General features: G+C 48.4%; 1 protein-coding gene and 1 long non-coding RNA gene across 3 annotated transcripts in view; one reads left to right on the forward strand and one right to left on the reverse strand.

Moving 5' to 3' along the window:
* Positions 1-183: 183 nt before the first annotated feature.
* MIDEAS (mitotic deacetylase associated SANT domain protein) overlaps positions 184-20,393 on the reverse strand; it is a 68,795-nt gene continuing 48,585 nt past the window's right edge. For both annotated transcript variants that reach the window (XM_081509033.1, XM_081509034.1), the window contains 11 exons: positions 19,018-19,314; positions 13,827-14,172; positions 11,787-11,853; positions 11,185-11,327; positions 10,945-11,048; positions 10,415-10,490; positions 9,662-9,750; positions 7,239-7,388; positions 5,843-6,055; positions 4,117-4,313; positions 184-3,724 (listed from right to left, as the gene is read on the reverse strand). In XM_081509033.1, the coding sequence (XP_081365159.1) occupies positions 3,547-3,724; positions 4,117-4,313; positions 5,843-6,055; positions 7,239-7,388; positions 9,662-9,750; positions 10,415-10,490; positions 10,945-11,048; positions 11,185-11,327; positions 11,787-11,853; positions 13,827-14,172; positions 19,018-19,314 (1,860 nt within the window). In that variant the 3' untranslated portion in view covers positions 184-3,546. The remainder of the gene's footprint in view (positions 3,725-4,116; positions 4,314-5,842; positions 6,056-7,238; positions 7,389-9,661; positions 9,751-10,414; positions 10,491-10,944; positions 11,049-11,184; positions 11,328-11,786; positions 11,854-13,826; positions 14,173-19,017; positions 19,315-20,393) is intronic.
* Positions 3,980-20,301, forward strand: LOC145513266 (uncharacterized). The gene is made up of 5 exons (XR_014059252.1): positions 3,980-4,085; positions 4,202-4,337; positions 19,302-19,360; positions 19,518-19,985; positions 20,153-20,301. It is a non-coding gene; the product is annotated as an uncharacterized LOC145513266 (long non-coding RNA).

A 20,393-nucleotide genomic window follows, 5' to 3' on the forward strand; every position in this document is an offset into this window, starting at 1 on the left:
CCTTTGTAGCTAGGCAAACACTAGTGTGTTATTTCCCCTGTCCTGGCATCATTGACAATGGGCTGATAAAACAGAATGCTTATGGTTCAAAAATTTCAAGTAATCCCTTGCAAGCAAACCAAGGCCGATTTACGTCAATCCCAGATAGTGAAAATCTCCCCTAAAGGACACAGCATTCAACTATGAATTTTTAAAACCTTATTTAATAAAAGGTTTAAAGATACAGAAGAACATTCAAAAGTAAATAAGTTACATAGGTACATTACAATCACATCAGCAAGATTTTCTTTAGTGTGTTAATTTTTTTTTTTTATAAAAAGCACACAAAAAATAAAATCTTCAGTCTGGTCTATCACAACTGTACAGCAAAAGAGGTAATATTTATATATATGTACACTATTTTAATATGTAACAGTCTTTTTAAAAAAGAGTGCCACAGGCAGCAAACACACAGAAGGCAGTGTCTGATTTTTTTTCAAAATAAAAGGAATATACTTATTTATATGCTATTAAAATATTTGTACAATAATTACAGACTGTCAAGGCTGTTCCTGTGCTCTGTCCCCTCCAACAAGGCCTTTGACTGAGAGATAAATGAGGAAAAGGTGAAACAGCTGCAAATTGTTAGAGGCAAATATTAACACAGCAAAAATATGGGGAGGACATACAATTGTTTTATAAAAATATGCATACTTCCTGTAAACCTAAGGAGTTAGGCTTGCCAGTCTGGTAATAAATACCATCCAAGAAAAGTGAGCCTCAATAAAAACATTTAAATAGCTGAGGCTTGAATATGTGTTGTATTCCTCCTTCATCTTAACATCTGGCATGTGAGAAGAAAGAGGTTAGGTCACTGAGGCAGTTAAATATATGGGATCCCTTTAGACATAAGCAGCACACGACCTCTGTGCTAGGGTGGAAGTGGGCAGCAGAAAGGATGGGTGTATACCTTAGCTGTGAGGGGGGCGGCTGAAGGCATGGAGGACAGTGCTGAAGCACTGTCTCCGTGGGTGGGTAAGAGACCTCAGAGATGGTCTAGAACACAGGCACTAGGTTAGTTTCATGCCCTTAGCTGAGTGTAGATGGAGGCTGAGAGATGGATATGTGAGATAGTATGGGGAGAACCTTATAAAGCTGAAAGTGTTTATTGTTAAACTTCTTAAAGCAAAGAGTTTTGAGTATAAGAAAAAAAATACAAGCCGAACATGTTCACAGGGAGAAAGCACCATAAAGGATATACCTATGCCAGCTTCTATGGCTGCACCTACTTTATGGTAGGTCACGTGCCACAACTGCATCTGTTCGCTAAACATTTCACCTTTTACACTGCATTCTAGATATAAATTCATTCTGGAACATAAACCCTTCTAAAATACGATGTTGGGTGGGGTTAATACAGAAAGGTACCATCTTGATTTTCTCCATCTATATTCACCTGCTTATGTCTCTGTGAGCTTAGAAGAGGAAAATCACTCTAGACAAGGGAGGTTTCTGTTACCACATGTCCAAAAAGTGGCCTGAAACTAAATGCGATTTAAATAAAAAAAACCTTGGGGAACTTAAGTAGCACTTTGGGGCAAAGCTGCAAAGGCACTCATATTACACATGTGATTTAGAAAAGAGCCTAAATTTGCTACCTTCCTGTTTTGGGAGATTTTTGCAATCTTGGGCTGTTGAGCATGTAGAAACCTATGGAAGAAACTCACTGGGAAGTTAGGGGTCTAGGTAGTCATCAGGAGTTGAGGAGGGAGGAGAATTTTGTTACTCCCAGAGCTGGGCTCCTATATAACTATATTAATACAGAAAAGAATGCAAAAAAAAAAAAAAAAAAAAAACCCTGATAGTGCATAGTTTAGAACAAAACTCCCCACTCCCAGCTACCAATATGATGCCTTTTAGGCTATCTCAGAAGAATAGCAAAATGAATACTTTTTGGCTCCTCCCTAACATGTAGACCTGTCATATATTCACTTGGAACTTCTTTTTACACAACTAAAGTTGAATAGAAAGATCAGAAAAATACCTCAGCCCTCCTATGGGACTGGCAAGTGAAGGGGCCTCCTGAATCTTCTAGCCCTTTCACTTCAGTGACTCCACACCAAATATGGCTTATTCAAGCCAGAAACAATCAGAATTCTGGCTTCCAGCCAATCCCCTCAGGCAACTTGAATGTTCAGCAGGGAGAAGAGGTAGCAATAAGAACTGCATTTGAACTCCCTTCACCCTGCTAGTCTGTGGTTTGGTGACACCTTCCACCTGCTTTCAGTGCTACTATCATTCCTATTGGCAAAACTTCCAGAGCAATGGGGCAAGGGACTTTAGGGTCTTGGAAATAGGAGTTTGGGGGAGGGGGGGTGCCAAGAAGGTGCCTTGTTTTGGGATAAATGCACTTGGGCCTCTGGAAAGAAGGAAGCCCCTGGTCCCTGAGAGGATGTTAAAAATTAAATATTAAGAATAAATAAATAGCTCCCAAATGACACAAGTCAAGGAATGAAGGCTCCTGTCCAATCTGGCTAGGAGACCTCCCCCTCCCAGGGAAGGATCCAGAAATCTCCAGCATGCAGGACTGAGGGCTGAGCTGTGGATATCAGCTAGACCAGGTAGGGTGGGGTTAAGGTGGTAGCTGCCAAGGGCAGGACAAAGGCAAGCAGGGAACTTGCACCAAGGAGAAGCAGGTTGGGCCTAGGCTAAGCTCCGTTAGCAGCCCCCAGGGCCTAAAGGTATTTGGCAAAATGGTGGGAAACCAGAAAAGCCAAGGCCTGTCAGAAGCTCCCTCAAGCCTAACCCTGGAGAGACTCTGCAAATTCCATCCTGTGCACAGCCCCTTCCCTCCAGCAGGCTGAGAGCGTGCAAAGAGCAGTGGCTCCTTCCCCGAACATCCGAGAAAACCTTCCTGCCCCGGCAGGCTGCTAACAAGCAGCACAGGGATGAGTACCAGTCCTGGTCTCTCTCCCTGCCGCCCGCCCCGCTCTGGCAGCCTCCCTCCCGGGGAGAAGGTGGCCTCTCTAAGGACACAGTTACCGGAGCAGCACGGCCTGGACACTGTCATGCAGGAGCCGGCACAAGGGCCAGGCTGAGCTCCCTCTCGGGAGATGGCCACCACACTCCTTCCCAGGGAATTCCTCTTTCTGGGACTTGGGGCGGGCAGGGCCTGGGTAGGTCCCCTGGGGCGGGGGATGGGGATGAATGCTGCCAAGGGGGCGCACTTGTGCTTTGCTCTCCATGGTGACCGATGGCAGCAGGGGGAACAAAGACGGAAGCAGCGGCTGCGTGGCGGGCAGAGGTCCGTGTGAGAGGCAGCGATCAATCGTGGCGCTGGGGCCCCTCCCCAGGGGCAACCCCAGCGAGCAGGCACTCTCCTAGTTCCTAGTAAGCGGGGAGGAAAACTTCCGACAGACCAAATGCAAGAGAACTGGATCCTGCAGCCCTTTACACTGCTCCTGGGGCCTTTATAAATAAAAAGGGCCGTTTATTGAATTGTCGTATTCGTTTTGCAGAGACAAGTCCGCGCGATCTCTCCCTCCGCAGGCTCGGGAGCCCCAGGCGTCAGCCCCTCTCGCCCGCACCGCTCTCCTCCCGCAGGGCCGGTTGGTGCGGGGAGGCAGCCGCAGTGGCCGCAGCGGCCGCGGCCTCTTTCTCCTTCTGCCTCAGAGCAGCTGCCTTCTTCTCCTGCTCGGCGTGGCTCTTCATGTGGGCGCTACGACTCTTCACCTTGAAAAACACCCTGTAGCCAGACAGGAGGGGCTCCAGTCAGTGGTCTGTCTTCCCCGCTCTAGGACCATCGGGCTAGAGCACTTGCGTGTGTATGTGTGTGTGTGTGTCTGTCTGTCTGTCTGCGTCTGCTGTCGGGGCTCCCCGGCCCTTCTGGCTTGCCCGGTGCCACGTGGCCTAGCCCCACCCTCCAACAAAGAGACCGACGGGCTCCCGGTTCAGTGCCATCATTCCTCTTCTAAAAGCTGCCAGGGGACGTCACTGCCCTGGAAACCCCCTGGGCCAATCAGGAGGCGAGGCGCAAGCTGTGACTCCTCCTACTTCCCCCTAGGAATGGCCACCCACCCCTCCCCCAACCGCAGCCAATCTGCCAGGTACCGGTGGAGACTGGGCCTGCCATCTTACCTGCCGCACTTTTTACAAGGGAAGGTGTTCTCCTGATTCTGGGTCTTATTAAAAGTCTCTATTTTTTTCTTCTTCTCCGAAAAAGGTAGTGCCCTTCGTGACTTGCCTGGCCCCTCCCTTGGCTTCTCTGAGCCCTGGCCACCCGCAGATCCAGGGGCGTTGGACTCGTGGCTTCGGAGGATGAGGATGTCATTGGCCTGGAGAGGGTCAAATGAGGAGAGGTAAGAGATTTTAGGGAAGTGAGAATCCCAAATTCTGGAAGATCAGCAAACAGCAGGCTCGGAAAGATCGCTGCACTCCTGCCCAATGGTCCCCTAGCATCCTCTTGAATCTTTCCAGTGACAAGGCACTCACTGCCTTTTTGGAAGCCCATTCCATCTTTGACCAGCTCCGTTTTTACAAATTGCTGGTACAGTAATTTGGTGGGACAGCCCCAGCTCTATAAGATAGGACTTCCTGATGCATCTGACAGGGGTCTTGCTTAATGACATGGCTTCATGTTTTCAGTATTTCGTCTATGACATCATTCCATAAATGATCTTCAAATCTATGTAACATGCCAGGTCACTCAGAGGGTATAGAGGGGACAGAAGGCCCTGCCACCAGAGAACTCAGTCTGAAGCGACAGACACACAGGCAGCTAGCTCATGACAATAGGGGCTACCATGGGGAATGCCAAGCAGGTAACAGAGAGCACAGGACACCTGATGAAGACCTGGAGGTGCTGCTCAGGGTATGCGAACCACAGGCCTTGGGATAAGGGAGACCCAGATGGCCATTAGAAGTCACACGCGTGTGCACTGGGTCAAACCCCATAGGAAAGCATGCATAAAAGTTCAGCAGAACTCAGTGGAGTGTGTATACAGAGAACAGCTCTTAGAGGAGTGCTACCAAGGCTCAGAAGGGAGCAAACCGCTGTGTGTCTACAGTTTGGGAGTGGGGTTTCCTGCAAGTGTGTAGGTATACAATACAAATTAAACTAAGACTCTCATACTAGTTCCTCAGCAAAGCCTTCCCATGGCTCTCTCTCTTGTGGGGGCCTCTCCCTGACCAGGAACAGCTCTGGCCAGTAGGTCTTGCTTCTCAGCCTGTGATGTTCTGGACAAAACACTGTACTAGCAGGACCTGGGGTGGGACCTCAGGCAAGTCACTTAGCATCTCTGAACCCAGTTTCCTCCATCTGCAAGGTGAGGGTCAACACTGCATGGGGTTATTATGAGGAATGAATGAAATGATGAATAGGAAAGCACTTTGCAGACATGAATGAGGTGCCATTATTGTTATTCCCATTGTCTCAGCCCCATTTTAGACACTTTTGCCAAGGACGCAGCTCTCTTAGGGGGAAGCCCTGTTTGAACTATAAATCAGGAGTGCTTCCTCAACCCTCCCATACACCTTCTGGATTTTCACAAAGCCTCTTTCCTCTGTCTCAGATACAGAAGCAGAATAGTGTAAAATTAATAGCAGATTCTGGAGTCAGGCTGCCTACTAGCTATCTTATCTTGGGCCTCAATCTCCTCATCTGTAAAATGGGAATAATGACAGTACCTACTACCTCGGCTTATGAGGATTAAATGAGTTAACAGCATAAAATATTTAGTACACTTCCTGCCACGATGATGATAATCATCATCATGTTCCTGTTCTGCCCTCCCTCCCACACCCCAAGGCCCAGCTGCAGCCGTCCTCCTTGGCCCTGGGCTCCCCCAGGGGAGGCCAGACTTACCGACTCATTGGCCTGTAGTGTCTGTGTGGCTTTGACGGCCGCTGCCCGCCGGCTTCGCTCTCGCCCCTCTTCCTGCTCCCCCTTGTCCTGGGTCTCTGGCATCTCCTCCTCCCGCTCCTTTCTGGTCTCCTTTTCTTCCTTCTTGGGCTCTAGCCTCTCTTCATTTGGGGACTCTCTTCTGGGAGGAGGCACCCTCGGGAACTTCTGGGAAGTCTATGGGGGATGAGAACAGGGCAGTGAGCCCACAGCGTGGTCACACAGTCACATACACTAATTCTGATCCAGCGAGGGGCTCACCAGCCCTAGCTAGTCCTGCCCACCTTGCTTGGCCCAGCACAGCCTCCTGTGCTATGACCCTACACCCTTCCACAGCTAGTATGCCTGTAAGAGGAGAGGCTTGAGGGCCTGGGAGCCCTTAGAATGAGACCAAGCACTTGAGGTGGGGCTGGGGCATGGAAGGAACCTGCCCATCCTGCCCCACAGGCCACCTGTCTTCTTGGGTATATCCAAGAGGGATTCTTGGGGTAGGGTGGCCTGGAGGGGCCAGGCAGCCACTTTGAGCTCCATTCTAAACTATCTTTGTAACGTTTTCTATCTCTCTATCCTCTTCCCATCTGCAAAAATGGGAACTAAATCACTCCCTGTCTTAGAGCAGCATGTCACCAAGTGTGGACTTACGACCCCAAGATGATATTAGGTGGATACATGGACACAGGATTAAATAACATTCTCTTTTCAGTTCTCTTTCAACCCTGATTATGTCAAGGACAAAGCCTCAAATTGGCATTAATGTGTCTTTTATACTTCTCTAGACTTAACAAGGAGAGGTCAGGCCTCATCTCAGAGGTTTGGCAGGTGGTAGTACCTGGCTAGAATTTTATAACATTGTTTGGTTTTCATATATATATTTATTTTTACCAGTACCTTCTGTGACAAGGAGCACTGGTTTTCTATTTATGATGGTGATATAAAGTTTCCCTTTAGAGTCGATTTAAAGAAAAATAAGTAATAGCACAAGTGGTGTGTGGACATGACAAAAGTACTAATGGTGACATGTGGTAGGATGCAGATATAGCAGAATTCATAAAGGTGACACAAGAATGACTAAAGTTGAGGAAACAGTGTTAGAGGTCTGCTATGAGGGGACAACAAACTGAAACTGGTACGAACACTGTGGGAAATATCCCCAATGTTCTGCATCAACACAGTGTATCATGACAATGACACTGGCAGGTAGAGAGGGCAACCCAAAGGTCCAGGGCCAGTGCCCAGGACATCAACTCCCTGGGCTGTCAGGGGCACTGCCTTCCTCTCTTCTCCCGTCCAGGGAGTCCTGGAGAGCTTGGCCTCAGGCTCCCAGTTCAGCCTAAGCAGCTGAAGCTGGGAAGGGAGTCACCTTAATATCCACTTCAACCTCTTCCTGGGCCGACTTTTCATCACTCGTATCCACATCCCCAAAGGTTAGCGTCCCATTGCGGCCAATCTTCACTTGCTTCTTGTAGGTGTAGTAGAACTCCACGCACTGGGCCACGGTCTTGGTCTGGATCTGGTTTGAAGCCAAAACTGATGTCAGAGTTCCTGGTTCAGCTCACCTGACTGGTGGCACTACAGCCTTTCTCACTTCTGCATGGCCCACCTTAACTTTAGTAAACGCTAAATCCAGTAAACCCAGGAAATACAAGCACGTCTCCAATGTCTGCTGTGCACAAACCACTGACCAAGTCAATTAACCAACACTTTACCATTTTTTTTACATAAAGCTAAAAAAGGACAACATGGAGCCACTGGGGAGATTTGAATACGGATTACGTATTAGAGAGTATTACTATGTCAGTTTAAATTTCTTGGGTGTGATAATGGTACTTTGGTTTTGCAAGAGAATACCTTTGTTTCAGAAAATATTTAGGTCAAATGTCATGCTGTAACTTTTAATGATCAGTTAAAACAGAGAACACGTGTATGTGAGTTTATCTATGGACACTGAGAGAGAACAAGTGTGGCAAGTGTTAACAACTGGTAAATCTGACAGATACATGGCTGGTCATCATACTGTTCTTTCCATTTTTCTGTAAGCTTGAGATATTTCAAAATGTAAAGTTAAAGGGGAAAAAGTCTGGGCACCATTCACATTAAAAGACAGGCTAGACCCAGTAACACGGCCTCTCTACATTAATCCAGGCATACGATTTCATTCTTCTTCAGGGAGCAGTGAGGACAGAACTGTCCAACTCCCTGATGTCGGGGAGGAACTCAGGGGAGACTAACACGAAAGCCCTGGAAAACCTGCAGAGGAAGCAGGAGGTTAAGTCTTGTCCTAACTCTGTCACTGAATGGCTGTGTGGCCTAAGGCAAGTCTCTTGGTAGGTAGTGAGTAGGGTGAGACCAAATGATCCTCCCAAGCTCTGAAACCCTAGCCCTCCTGTTTCACAAATCCCTTCGGCCACTGGGTTTGGTTTCTGGACTATTTCCCCCGACCCCGCCACCCAGAGCAGAGTGTTTTCACTGAGTCTCCCTTTTCTCCCCAGGCTTTCAGACGGCTCAGCCAGTTGCTGGGCTGCACTGGGAACTGGGGGGTTCTGTCCACAGAGCCCAAGGGGTCAGTGAGGGCCCTCTGTGCATAAGCAGGAAAAAGACATGACTTATCTCCCAGGGATGGGCAAGTCACAGATTCATTAATTAGATCCTGTTTACACTTTTACTATCAATTCCCTCTGATCATCTGTTTGCCTGCCTAATGGTCTGTTCTTCTCATTAAGGCATTAGGGGCGCCTCAGCCAGCTTCCCAGGCATGCACTTCCCAGCAATACTGCCTAGTCAGGGAGCCCAGCAAACGACTGTCCTCACAACAGAGCCCTTGGAGAACTCGTCAGCACTTGGTCCAGGCCCCAGGGCGTCCCTGGCACAACCTACAATCCCAGAAGGAAAGAGCACACTCTGGGAAGCTATCTTCCTTCAGCTGTCTCAGGCTTTGTGACACAGAGCTGGTGGGAAGGAGCAAGTCCTCGGATTAGCAGAACACTCTCCCCAAAGAACACACGGCGGGGTGGACAAGAGGAATCTAGGAAAATTAGGCCTGGGTCTCCCCTACTCTGTCAGCTGAGTTCCTGGAAGGAAGCCCTGGGCCGCCCCAGCCTGACAGGAAGTGGGCAGAGGCCTCCCCAGTCACTTGCTAGCTCTCGATGCCCCTCCTCTCAGGGTGACCTCTCCTCCCACATACTAACTGTGGCCTTTGAAGTACTCCAGCGCCTCAGGACAGCTCTCCTCCACTTACAGCCCTCCTCCTCTTCCTCCTTCCCCTTAGGCAAGTCACTATTTTAAGTTCGGTGCTGCTGGGTCTGGTGCCCATTCAGGCCCCCCTGGACTGAGACTTCAGGGTGTGGCCACACTACCCTATGATGAGGGAAGGGTCTTAGAACTAAGGGGAGAAAAAGGCCTGATTATATCCCTTCTTGTTTTGTTTAGAAAAATGTCTCTGAAGCTACTAAGTGGCATTGACCTAACTGTTTTTTAAGAGGGCTTGGGAAGTAATTGCAGGCTGCTCCTCCCACAGCAGATGGTGGTGGTGGCTGTTAAGTCATTCAGTCGTATCCAACTCTTGCGACCCCATGGACTGTAGCCTGCCAGGCTCCTCTGTCCACGGGGATTCTCCAGGCAAGAATACTGGAGTGGGTTGCCATTTCCTTCTCCAGGGGATCTTCCCACCCAGGGATCAAACCCTGGTCTCCTGCATTGCAGGCAGATTCTTTAGCAGAGGGAGCCCCCAAATCCTGCAGGTGGCTCCTGCCCTTCTCTTGCCCCTGAAACAGAGCCCCAGCTTACCAGTTTCTGCACCAGAAAGAAATCCTTCTTGTAGATGGCAATGCCCTTGTTGAACAGCTTCCTCTCAGCCATCTTCCACTGGTCGGAGCCTGCAGGGCAAAGAGGGAGCCGCGGTAGGAGGGCGGGGGAGCACTGCGGGGGACTGTTCTGAGCAGCGGAAAAGCGGGAGGTCGTCCACCCATCGTCTCTGCAAGCACTCAGAGCTGGCTGCACGTCCTGCTTCTGCCACTTACTAGCCATGCTGCTTAGCCTCTGAGCCTCACTTTCCCCACTTGTGAAAGTGTGAAATGGGATCTAATAATAGAAGCCACCTCACAGCCAGTCTGTGGTGCAGACTGAGTAAAACCATGCATGCAGAAGCCTAGGTGCTCTGCCTGGCACAGATGGGACGCACCACCAGACAGGGCTCGATACCAGCGGCTACTATGATTATGCCACTTGGTTAATGTCCTTCTGAAAGCACAGTGCCCAGTATAAGTCATGGCACTCCCCAGGCTCCTGCTCCTGATACCCAAACCTCCTGGGCTTTTTTGCCTGAATGGGCTCCCACCTGCTCGAGCCCGTCTCCCTTCCTCTGCAGGGCACAGGAAGCCCCTTGAGAGTCACTCCAGCTCTGGGGTTCCCTCACGCTGGATCTTGGCTTAACTGCCCTCCTACCTCTCCACCCCTGCCCCACCCCGGGTTGTGACTCAGCACTGAGCCCCACTGATGCTAGAGACCCCTTGAGGCCCCCAGCCCACCCCGCCAGCCCACCTGTGTAGTGATAAGTTGCCAGTGGGTGGTTGTGGGGCCGCAGGGGCTTCTTCAGTAGCAGCTTATTCAGCGTTTCCTGAAAGGGAAGTGAAGAAAAGGTCAGGGCCCTGACAGGTTCTCAGTGGCCAAAATCCAGGACTCTGAGTAGGGTGGGCACTTAACTCTTAACTGCGGAGGGGCAATAGGTCTGGCAGGAGGGCAGGGTCATTGGGGTTGGGCCACTCGGGGTATCTCAAGAGAGAACACCTGGTCCCCAAGGGAGGCAGTCACAGATGGAGAAGGTCCTCAGTGGACAGCCCTCTCTGAGGGCGGGGGACCCACTACCCAGAGACTGGAGTGGACCCTGCACAGTGAAGTCTTGAGTCCAGGACTAGGGCTCCCTCGGGCTGACCCCCTACGACCCCCAACTTGGTCAGACCCTCCCGCCTCCCTCTGATCAGCTCGCTGACAGGCCTGGCTTCTGGACCACAGACACGGCTCCCTGCCAGCCTCCCCAAGGGGCCCTCCTCCACTGGGGGGCAGTGTCTCACCAGGATGTCTCCCCTGGACTCATGCAGATAGTGCAGGGCCAGCTCCTGGTTGGTGCCGGCTCCAGGGAAAATGCTGGAGCAGGCAGCTGTCAGCAGGTCTTCCACTGGGGGAGGGAGGAGAGAAAAGCACTTGCAGGGCTGAGCTGGGCCAGGCCGGGCCGGGTCGGGTGAGGGCCTACCCCACCCATGGCCCAACAGCAGGCTCTTGGGCCCCTTGCCTGCTGGCTCGTGCCTGCTCACCTTGCCTCTGCTTCTCCCGGCTGCTCTCCAGGATCTCCCATGGCTGCCACACCAAGTCAGCCTTGTGGGGGTCTGCAGCGGCCAGGGCACGGTCCCTCATCGAGGGGATTTCCGCTTGGAACCGGGAGCCCACATTGATCCGTCTGCAGGGGTGGATGGACAGGGAGTGAGGCCTCACTGTGTAGGGATGAGGAACCCGACTTCCTCCCTGGGGAATGGCGAAGGGGTAGGGACTGGGGAGTGGCTGAGCACGGCAAGGCTTCAGCTGGGTGTGAGGGAATCCAGCTTCTGTGAGGATAGCCTAGCAAGCGGCACCTGGTGCTTCCGGAAAGGCAAGGCCCAGAAGTTGCAAAGAGGAGAAGCTCCAGGTTTACAGCCAAGGAAAGAGCCGCTTAGACGTCCCTTCTGATTTTCTTCAAAGGCAAATTCAAACTGGGCTGGTCCCTTTGCCTTCCCTGTGACTTCCACACGGAAGCTGGGGTGGAGGGGTCAGTGAGACCCTCAGCCCACAGAACCCTCCTCTTCCTTGAGGGCCTGCCTGCGTGCACTGGGCCCCAGCTGGCCACCCTCACCCCCTGGGCCTGAGGCTAGGCTGCACTTACGGCTCGATGCTCACTGGGGTGGCCTCCCCCATCACAGAAAGGACAGGCGGGGTGACTTCGGCGCTATCTATGGGACAAAAGGTAGGTTAGGAGACAGCACCCTCCTCCCTTGAACACGGCCACCCTCCCCAACCCGGGGTGGCTGCTCTGCATGCACAGGAGCCACAGCGGTGACTCAGAGGTTCACGCTGGGCAATCAGGCACCCTGAGTCCTGGCTCTGCAGCCTGCAACTGTGACAACTAGCTGTGACTTTACCAAATACGTGGGTCCCTCCGTGTTCACACCTACTACAAGGGGCTATTACTACTTATCTCCCTAAGATGATGTCAGGGTTCAATGAAATCATGCACAAAGCCCAGCCCTCAATCAATACTAGCTACTGTTATTACTACTACTACCAGTCACACTACTAGAGCTGCCCTGGGAGCTCCCACACAACAGCATCAAGTCCAACATTCAACTACGGTTGCTCTAGTAAAAGAGGCAGACACTTCCGCCACAGGAGCGAGGCGGTGAAGGAGACCACTGTTTCGTAATTATCCCTTCACTTCCTGGCCAGGTTCGCTGCCTCAGTTTCTCCAAGCTAATCTTAATGCCCTATTCGATCAAGACACTCCCTTGGCTCCACAAACAAAATCTGCTGACTCCTCTCTGCAACCTGAGAGGAAATCTCAACTCCTCAGCTCAGGCATCCAAGGCGGTTCCCCTGCCAACTCTGCCTCCCGCCACCGCCTTGCCTGGACCGTCCATCCCTCGTGGCCTCTCGCGCTTCCTGCACGTTCCACCTCCAGGCCTTTGCACCTCTCCTTTCGTCAGACCAGCACGCCCTCCCCACCTGCTTCCTAGTTCAAGTTCAGCTCTAGCCCCACCCTCTTTTCAGTAAATGCTTTCCTCACCACCAGGGCTAGCAGCCTCTGCAGGCTCCCAAGCTTAAGGTCCGCTTCACTCACTGACCGCTGATCCCACTCTGCCTGGACGCTTGCTTCCCTGTCTCCCAGGCCTCCAAGTCAACTCCCTAGTGACCCAGCACCCTCTCTGGAACACACCACAGCGTCCCCCATGTTACTTGGTGCCCTCACAGGATCCGCTTCAGGCTTTACATCTAAGTGCAAGAAAAATACTCATGGATGGCAGGACCTCTTCTCTGTCGCCAAGCTGATCTCTACAGTGACTTTCTTCTTGCACGACCCAGGCAGGGAGAGAAGCTTCCAAGCTTCCAGTTGTAAGTGGAAGAGCCAAAGGCGCATCAGCTCAGGGGCGAGTCATTTCTCACCCAGACACCAGGGGGCACCAGAGAGCCATGTCATGATGAGGTCAGGGTCAGAGGTTAATGTGGTGACTCACCCCTGTCCTATCTCTGGATAGGTTTACTTTTTCTTAATCCTCTCTATCACCCTGATAGGATTATCCCCTTTTTCCAGGGGAAATGTGGAGTGGACAACATTTTTTTAGCAATTCACCACCCAGGTAAAATGTGTGCTCTGGGCCAAAATGACTGTTGAAGAGACCCAGGAGACAGAATCTCCCACGTAATATGAAGAACGAACGTGACACATCAGAGACGATGTGAAGTGCTTCACGTGTCTTAATGCATCTGAACCTCACCACAACCCTCTGAGGCAAGCTATTAGGCTGAACCATAGGAAACTGCTGTTTGTGATTCTAAAAATAGCTGAATACATACTGGCATTTCATCATTAACCAAATACTACAAACGTCCTCACTTCAATACAGAAGAAACTGAGACCCAGGGAGTTTAAATGGCTTCCATAGGGGATGTAACAGTGAATGGTGGAACTGGGGTGTAAGTCCAAGCAGTTGGGGTAACACCTCCTCTGCCCCACACCTACTTGTACTTGCACCAGGACAACCTCCTTCTCTCTCTCAGAAGACAAACAGCAGAGCCCCCTTCCCCACAGCATTCTGGCTCAGTCCCCAGCAGCCCTAAGCCCGAGTCTTCCCTGTCCACCGCCCTCCTCCCCTCCACACTGCGTGCCCACCACGGCTGCCAGGGGTGGGGTTGGCAGGGTGTCACTCACTAGACCGGAGCAGGGTGCGATGGGCACTCTTTGGTGTGATGGGAGGAGGGGCTGGGATGCTGCTGGTCGACATGATGGCATTGAAATAGAGTCCAGAGCCTTCCCGCACGGGGCTGAGGATGGGGGGTGGTGTGTAGGGGGGCAGCTCAAAGCTCCGCTCGGACGGGTGGTCGGCAAGGCGGACAGGGGAGCGCAGGTGGCTCTGGTAGGGGGTGATGTTGGAGTAGACGGGAGGGGCGATGAAAGTGCCCGCCTTGGTGGGGATGATCAGGGGCTCAGGTCTCGGCCGCTGCTTTGGTTTCCGCACTGAAGGCTCCCCCTCCAACTTAACGTTCATGTCCTCAGCCTGGAGAAGGAAACAGAACCAAGATGGCTCAGTGTCCCACATTCTGGGAACACTGAAGTCTTGACTACTGCTTGCCAGTCTCACCTCTGGAACTCAGTCTGCCTACCACACCCACCAAGGCAAGCCTGAGACAGGGAGCAGGGGTCAGCGCACTGTCTGTCAAGGGCTAAATAGTAAATATTTTAGGCTTTGTGGGCACACATTAGTCGATGCATAGTCTTCAGTCTTCTCCTGACCCCACCCCTACCCTCCCGCTCTTTTTAAATAATCCTTTGGAAAGTGTAAAAACCAGTCTTAGGGCTGGATTTAGCACACAGGCCACAGTTGCTAACACCTGCTGTGAAGTATGCTACAGGGCAGGGAACTAAGGTTAAGGGTGGTTAAAGGGCCCAGGCACTGAGACTGGATCACTTGAACTGGGAGCTACTTCCTTTCCTTACCACTTAAAATTACTTAACTCTGTGCATTCTCATTTTTAACATGGGAATAACAAATACCTACCCGATGGGGTAGCTAAGAGGACTAAATGAATTAATACACGGGATCACTGAGAACAGCACCTGGTACATAGTAACTAATCAGTACTGGCTGCTATCACTACTTAAACCCCAAGTTAGATGGAGGCCTGTATCGTGTGCCAAGACCCAAGCTGGGCATGTGCCCACATAGTGAACAGGACAGCCCTGTCCTTGAAGAACTTTGATCCTCATAGTCTTAAGTCCTACGATCACAGGCTAGCCTACTTGTGCTGTCAAAAGTTAGCCCTGCTGGCTTACACTTCTGCCTGTTTGGTATCCTTCATGGGCCTCCACAGAGAATAGAGGGAAGGGCTGTACAGGAATACAGGCCTCTCTTTGCTGCATCCCTACCCTTTTGAGAGAGAATGGAGTCCAACAGGAGTGAGCAAGCGACCTCGATCACCTCCCTAGGTGCACAGGTGAGGTTGGCCACACCGACTGAGTGGGCCCAGGCACCACAGGCTTTCTGCCCCTCCCAGATTCCAGCTCCCACAAGACCTTCCAGCAGAGGGCCCTGACTCCACATGAGGTCTTAGCCTTGTCTTTTAGCCATTTGCACCCTCTCTGCTGTTCTACAGACTAAGAAGAAATGACACTGTTCATTCCCCCCCTACTTAGGGGAACAATATGATTGCACAGGAAAAAAAAAAAAAATGCACTGGAGCCAAAAGCCCGCAAACTTGCTAGACAAGAAATCCAACATAAACTCAGTTAGCAGTAATGTTTTGTGATTTTATAAGGAAAAATGGATTTAAACTATTCTATTAATAAATTATTTGACTGGATTGATTTTTTCAGTGTGATAATAATACTATGGAAGGAAGGAAAGAAAGAAACAAAACAAAAGAATTCTTATGTATAATATGATGTACTTCAGATACAAAAACAAAGTATTTATGGTTAGAATAATGTATTTGGGATTTGCTTCAAAAAAAAAATCCAGTGGCAGGAAGAAGTGGAAGTACAAATGAAAGAAGATTTGTTGCATTTTGAAAACTGTAAAAGAGGGTGATGGGTAGATATTAGGATTCATTATACCACTCTGTTTTTGCACATGATCAAAAATGTCCATAACACAAAGATAGAGAAAGAGACGGACAGACCTCCCCAAAAGCTGGGTGTAGAGAGAGTCCTCAGGCAGGATATAAGAGATCCAAATTCCAGGGCTAGCTCTGCCACTACTTGGCTCTATGATCTTAGGTAAGCCCCTGGCCTTGTTGGGACCTATTTCCTCATCTACGAAATGGGCATGTTGAACCATGTAGTTGCTTAGGCTCCCTTCTGCCATCCTCAGGACAAGCTGCCCAGGCCTCCAGTCTCCACCACGAGTTTTCCCCTAACCAGAGAACAAGATTCCAGAGAGCAGAGACTATGCTGCTCATGAAAATCTTGGAGCTCTCTTACGTGTTACAGACACCAGGCATGCAGGCCAACTCTCCAGCTGAGAATGACTAAAAAATCCAGATTCAATACAAAGCCACATTTCTGTGGGTATCAAGAGAGCAAAGGAGTTGGCAAAGAAAGTGCCAAGGTCTAGGGAAAAGAGGAAAGCCAAAAAGGTGAGGCCAGCATTTGGAATTGTGTTTTCCCGAGAGATAGATGCTGTTATGGAAGAGACAACTGAGAGGCTGAAAAACTGAGCAGAGCTTTTAATAAATTAAAGGAGCCATCAGAATAAAAACTGGAGTTTAGAGCTTGCCAAAGAAGGAGAACCTGGTAAACCTGTAGGCTTTCAGCTTGGGACTCCAAAGGGCAATATCCTTGGAATAAAAGTGAATCAGAAATAGACTAGTTCTCAAATGGAATAATGCCTAGCTTCAAATTATCTGATTAAGTTAAAGCAATCTAGGATTGCTTGTGCTCTTTGCTACCTGTCGGATGCAAAGACAGATCCTCTCCAGGAGAGAACATCATCCAGAGTCTTTAATTATCTCAACAACTTTTCATATATAATGTCTGACATTCAATTAAAAATAACCAGATATACAAGAGAGCAAGATGGGATTTAAAAACAAGAAATAGCGGATAATAGACACAGATCCACAGGGATCTCATTAATGGAGCTATCAGATATAAACGTTAAGAAAACTATGCTTGGGAATTCCCTGGTGGTCCAGTGGCTAGGACTCAGCACTTTCACTGCTGAGGCCAGGTCAATCTCCAGTCAAGGAACTAAGATCCCACAAGCCATGCAGTATACCCTGCCCCCCAAAAAAAGAGGAGAAAAGAAATACATGCTTAAGTTATGCAACAGAATAAAAGGCATGGTTGAGAGTCTCATCAAAGAACTAGAAACTCTAAAAATGAACCAAATGAAAATTTAACAACTGAAAAATAACTAAATACAAGAGTATAATGAATGGGCTTAACAACCTATTATACACATCTAAAGAGAGAATGGGTGGACTGAAACATAGGTCAGGCTAAGGAAAAAAAAATAACAGAAAACATAGAAAATTGAATGACAGACAAAATATGGGATACAGTGAAAAATTCTAACAAAATGTGTAACTGAAGTCCCATAGGAGAGGAGAGAAAAACTGGAGCGGAAGAAATATTCAAGAAGCACTCCAAACAGGATAAATACAAAGAGAATAATATTTAGGTATTACAGCAAAACTGCTGAAAACCAATAACAAAAAAAAAATCTTAAAGCAACAGGGATAAAAAGATACTTTACATTCAAAGGAGCAACAATAAGGGTTATAGTGACGTCTCAACACTGTAACTATAATAGAAGCCTGAAAACAATGGAATGACATCTCTAAAGTGCCAAAAAAAGGAAAACAAAAACCTACCAACACAGACTTCTCTACGCAGCAAAGTTATTCTTCAAAAATGAACATGAAATAAAAACATTTTCAGAAAATCAAAGACTAGTAAGATTTATTACTAACAGACTCACACTAAAGGAAATACTAAGGGATGTTCTTCAAACAGCATATAAATGATTTGCGATGGAAACTTGGAGATACAAGAAATAAAAAACAACAAAACAATCTACATATATGAATAAATCTAAGATAAACAACTGAACCAAACAGTAATGTTACAATGTCCTGATAATGTTAAAATTTATTATGTAGAGAATGAAAATTCATGTCAATAATTCTATGAGTTAGGGATTAGGGGAAAATGGAGTTAAAGGGTTATAAGAACTCTGCATTGTCCAAGAAGAGGTAAAGCATTAACTTACATTAGATTTCAATAAGCCAAGAATGCATTCTCTAGGAAACAGAGAATTAAGCTCTAATGTTGTTAAGGCATTCACTTATGTAATAAGTTAACCTCTCTCCAATGCATCTAGAATGGTACTAGCTATGTAATATCTTCCAGATAACTGAGAAAATGGTCACTCAAATCCCTTTCTGTAGGGCTTAGTTCTCTCATAGAAATCCAGGTTAAAAAAAGGCTGCTAGGGTAATCACTAAAGGAGTAATACATTAAGTATATAACTAATAAATTAATAAAGAGGGGAAATGGAATAACAAACTCAATCAATCCAAAGGAAAACAAAAAAGAAGGGGGGGAGGGAGAAAGAAAAGGCACCTGGCACATTTAAACCGAAGTTTACCAGTAATTACATTAAATGTAAACCATATCAATGCTCTAACAAAAAGGCAAAGATTGTTAGAACAGATAATAACAAATCTTAAATTACATGCCACTTGAAAGATACACCTTAAGTAGAATGATATGGAAAGGCTGACAGTAAAAAGAAAAAGTACAGATCCCATCCTCCCACCCACACTAACCAAAAGAAAGGGAAATACCTGACAAAGCAAACTTCAAAAGGCAAAAAAACTACTAAAGATAAAAAAGAAACATTTCATGATAGTTTCTATTCCAGTTCTAAATGAGCATGCAAGGAACACTGCATCAAAATGTATAAAACAAATACTGACAGAACTAAGAAGAAATAGACAAAACCTCAATCTTAGTGGGAGATTGCAACACATATGTTTGTACTGACAGAACAAGTAAACATTTCTACACCCCAGAACAAGTAAACATTTCTACGTCCCAGCGCTCAGCACAGGGCCTGACCCATTTAAAAGGCCCAATCAAAATTTGTTGACTTGAAATAAAAGAGACTCACACACCCTGGATTTTCCTAAACAGTCCACATTTCAAGTATAAAATTGTTTCTTTGTCTTCTATAAGTGCCATTTGTCCAAAAATTCCATTTGGAAAATATAAATAATATCCCCACGGGGGCCTGAATCCCTCCTATACTGCCACGGTCTGCTTTTTCCCATATAATATCACTACTAAGGCATCAGGAGCACTCAGGTGTGGAGCTGTTTGCACAGGGCACCTCTCATACCTGAGCTGGGGCATCAGTCCCAGGGATACGGGTGGACCGCCGGCGGGTGACAATGACTGACGCCTTGTATTCAGCGGGGTTCTGCTCGGGACCCTTTCCATCCTCATCAACACCTCCAGCTTGGGCTGCCTCAGTTGGGTCCACTGCCCGCACAGGCACAGACACTGGGATGATGAGAGGTACCATCCCACTGTCCTCTCGTGCTCGCTTGGCTAAGGAAGGCTCAGAAAACTCCACCCCGCACTTGGTAGTTGAAGCCAATACACTTTTCCTCTTCTCCTCAGAGCCACTGGCATCCTGGAGAAGGGGAGCAAGAGGAAATGAAAATGGAGATGGTTAGAAGGTAAGTCCTGATCTGCTGGTCCAGAACCCCTAGTCCCATTGGACTCAGGCTCAAACACCCAGGATGGTTCCCAATGGTCCACGGCAACGTGGCCTTTCCCTGACCACCTTTCCCCCACCATATTCCCAAATATTTTTCATAACCTCCTTTCTGCCAGGTTCTCCCATCTTGGCTTGAAGCAGAAGTCCCCAGATGGCCATCTCAGGCCACAAATAGCTCACAGACGTATTTTGTTTGGCCTAGACAGTGAGCGGAATGTGAAATAACATCTACATACTCAAAACATATCTCTGCAAAAGAAAGTAAGCAAGGAACTTGTGGCAAAGGGTGGTCTTCGTTATCTATTTCCCCACTTGCAGCTGGCTGAAGTCAAATTCTGCAGCCTTCTACACAAAGGTCTGGCTGTATAGGTTTGGGGGATTGAGACCTCTCGTGAAGGAAGGGGCAAACACCGGCTTTGGAGTCAGATACTAGCTTCTATATTTATGATCTTGGGAAATCCCAGCTGGGCTTTAATTTCTTTAGCAATAAAATGGGGTAAAAGCCAGCATCCCAGCATCCCTCCCATAAGGTTTGATGAGAGACTACTGGTGATCAGGGATAAGAAACTCCAAGTACAACACAGGTACTCAAATTCTATTCATTCTTCTTCCCTGTTTAGACTGTCTTTTCTTTCAAATTAACTTTATTGCAAGATAATTAACATATAACAAAATGCACCTATTTTTAATTATAGTTTGGTGCAGTTTGACAAGTATAACCCCCTGTGTAACCACTACCGCATTCTTCTAGTCCTGGATCTGGAAATGGTTTCACCTCCCCCTACTCCCAACCTTGCAAGACCCAAATGAAGAAGGCAACCCACAAAGGTGCACTGCATTTTCCTGCCTGCAACCCCGTATGTGAATGAAGCCTGTCTTCCCTTCAGATGTGGATACACCTACATATCCGTAGAGCCTCTTTGCATGTGGGAAGTTCAAAACTCTCTGAAATGGGTGGGTTCTTTCATTTCCTTCAATGAAGGGAAAAAACT

Source organism: Giraffa tippelskirchi, chromosome 7, assembly GCF_054371585.1.
Source record: "Giraffa tippelskirchi isolate mGirTip1 chromosome 7, T2T-mGirTip1v1.2.pri, whole genome shotgun sequence".
NCBI lineage: Eukaryota > Metazoa > Chordata > Mammalia > Artiodactyla > Giraffidae > Giraffa > Giraffa tippelskirchi.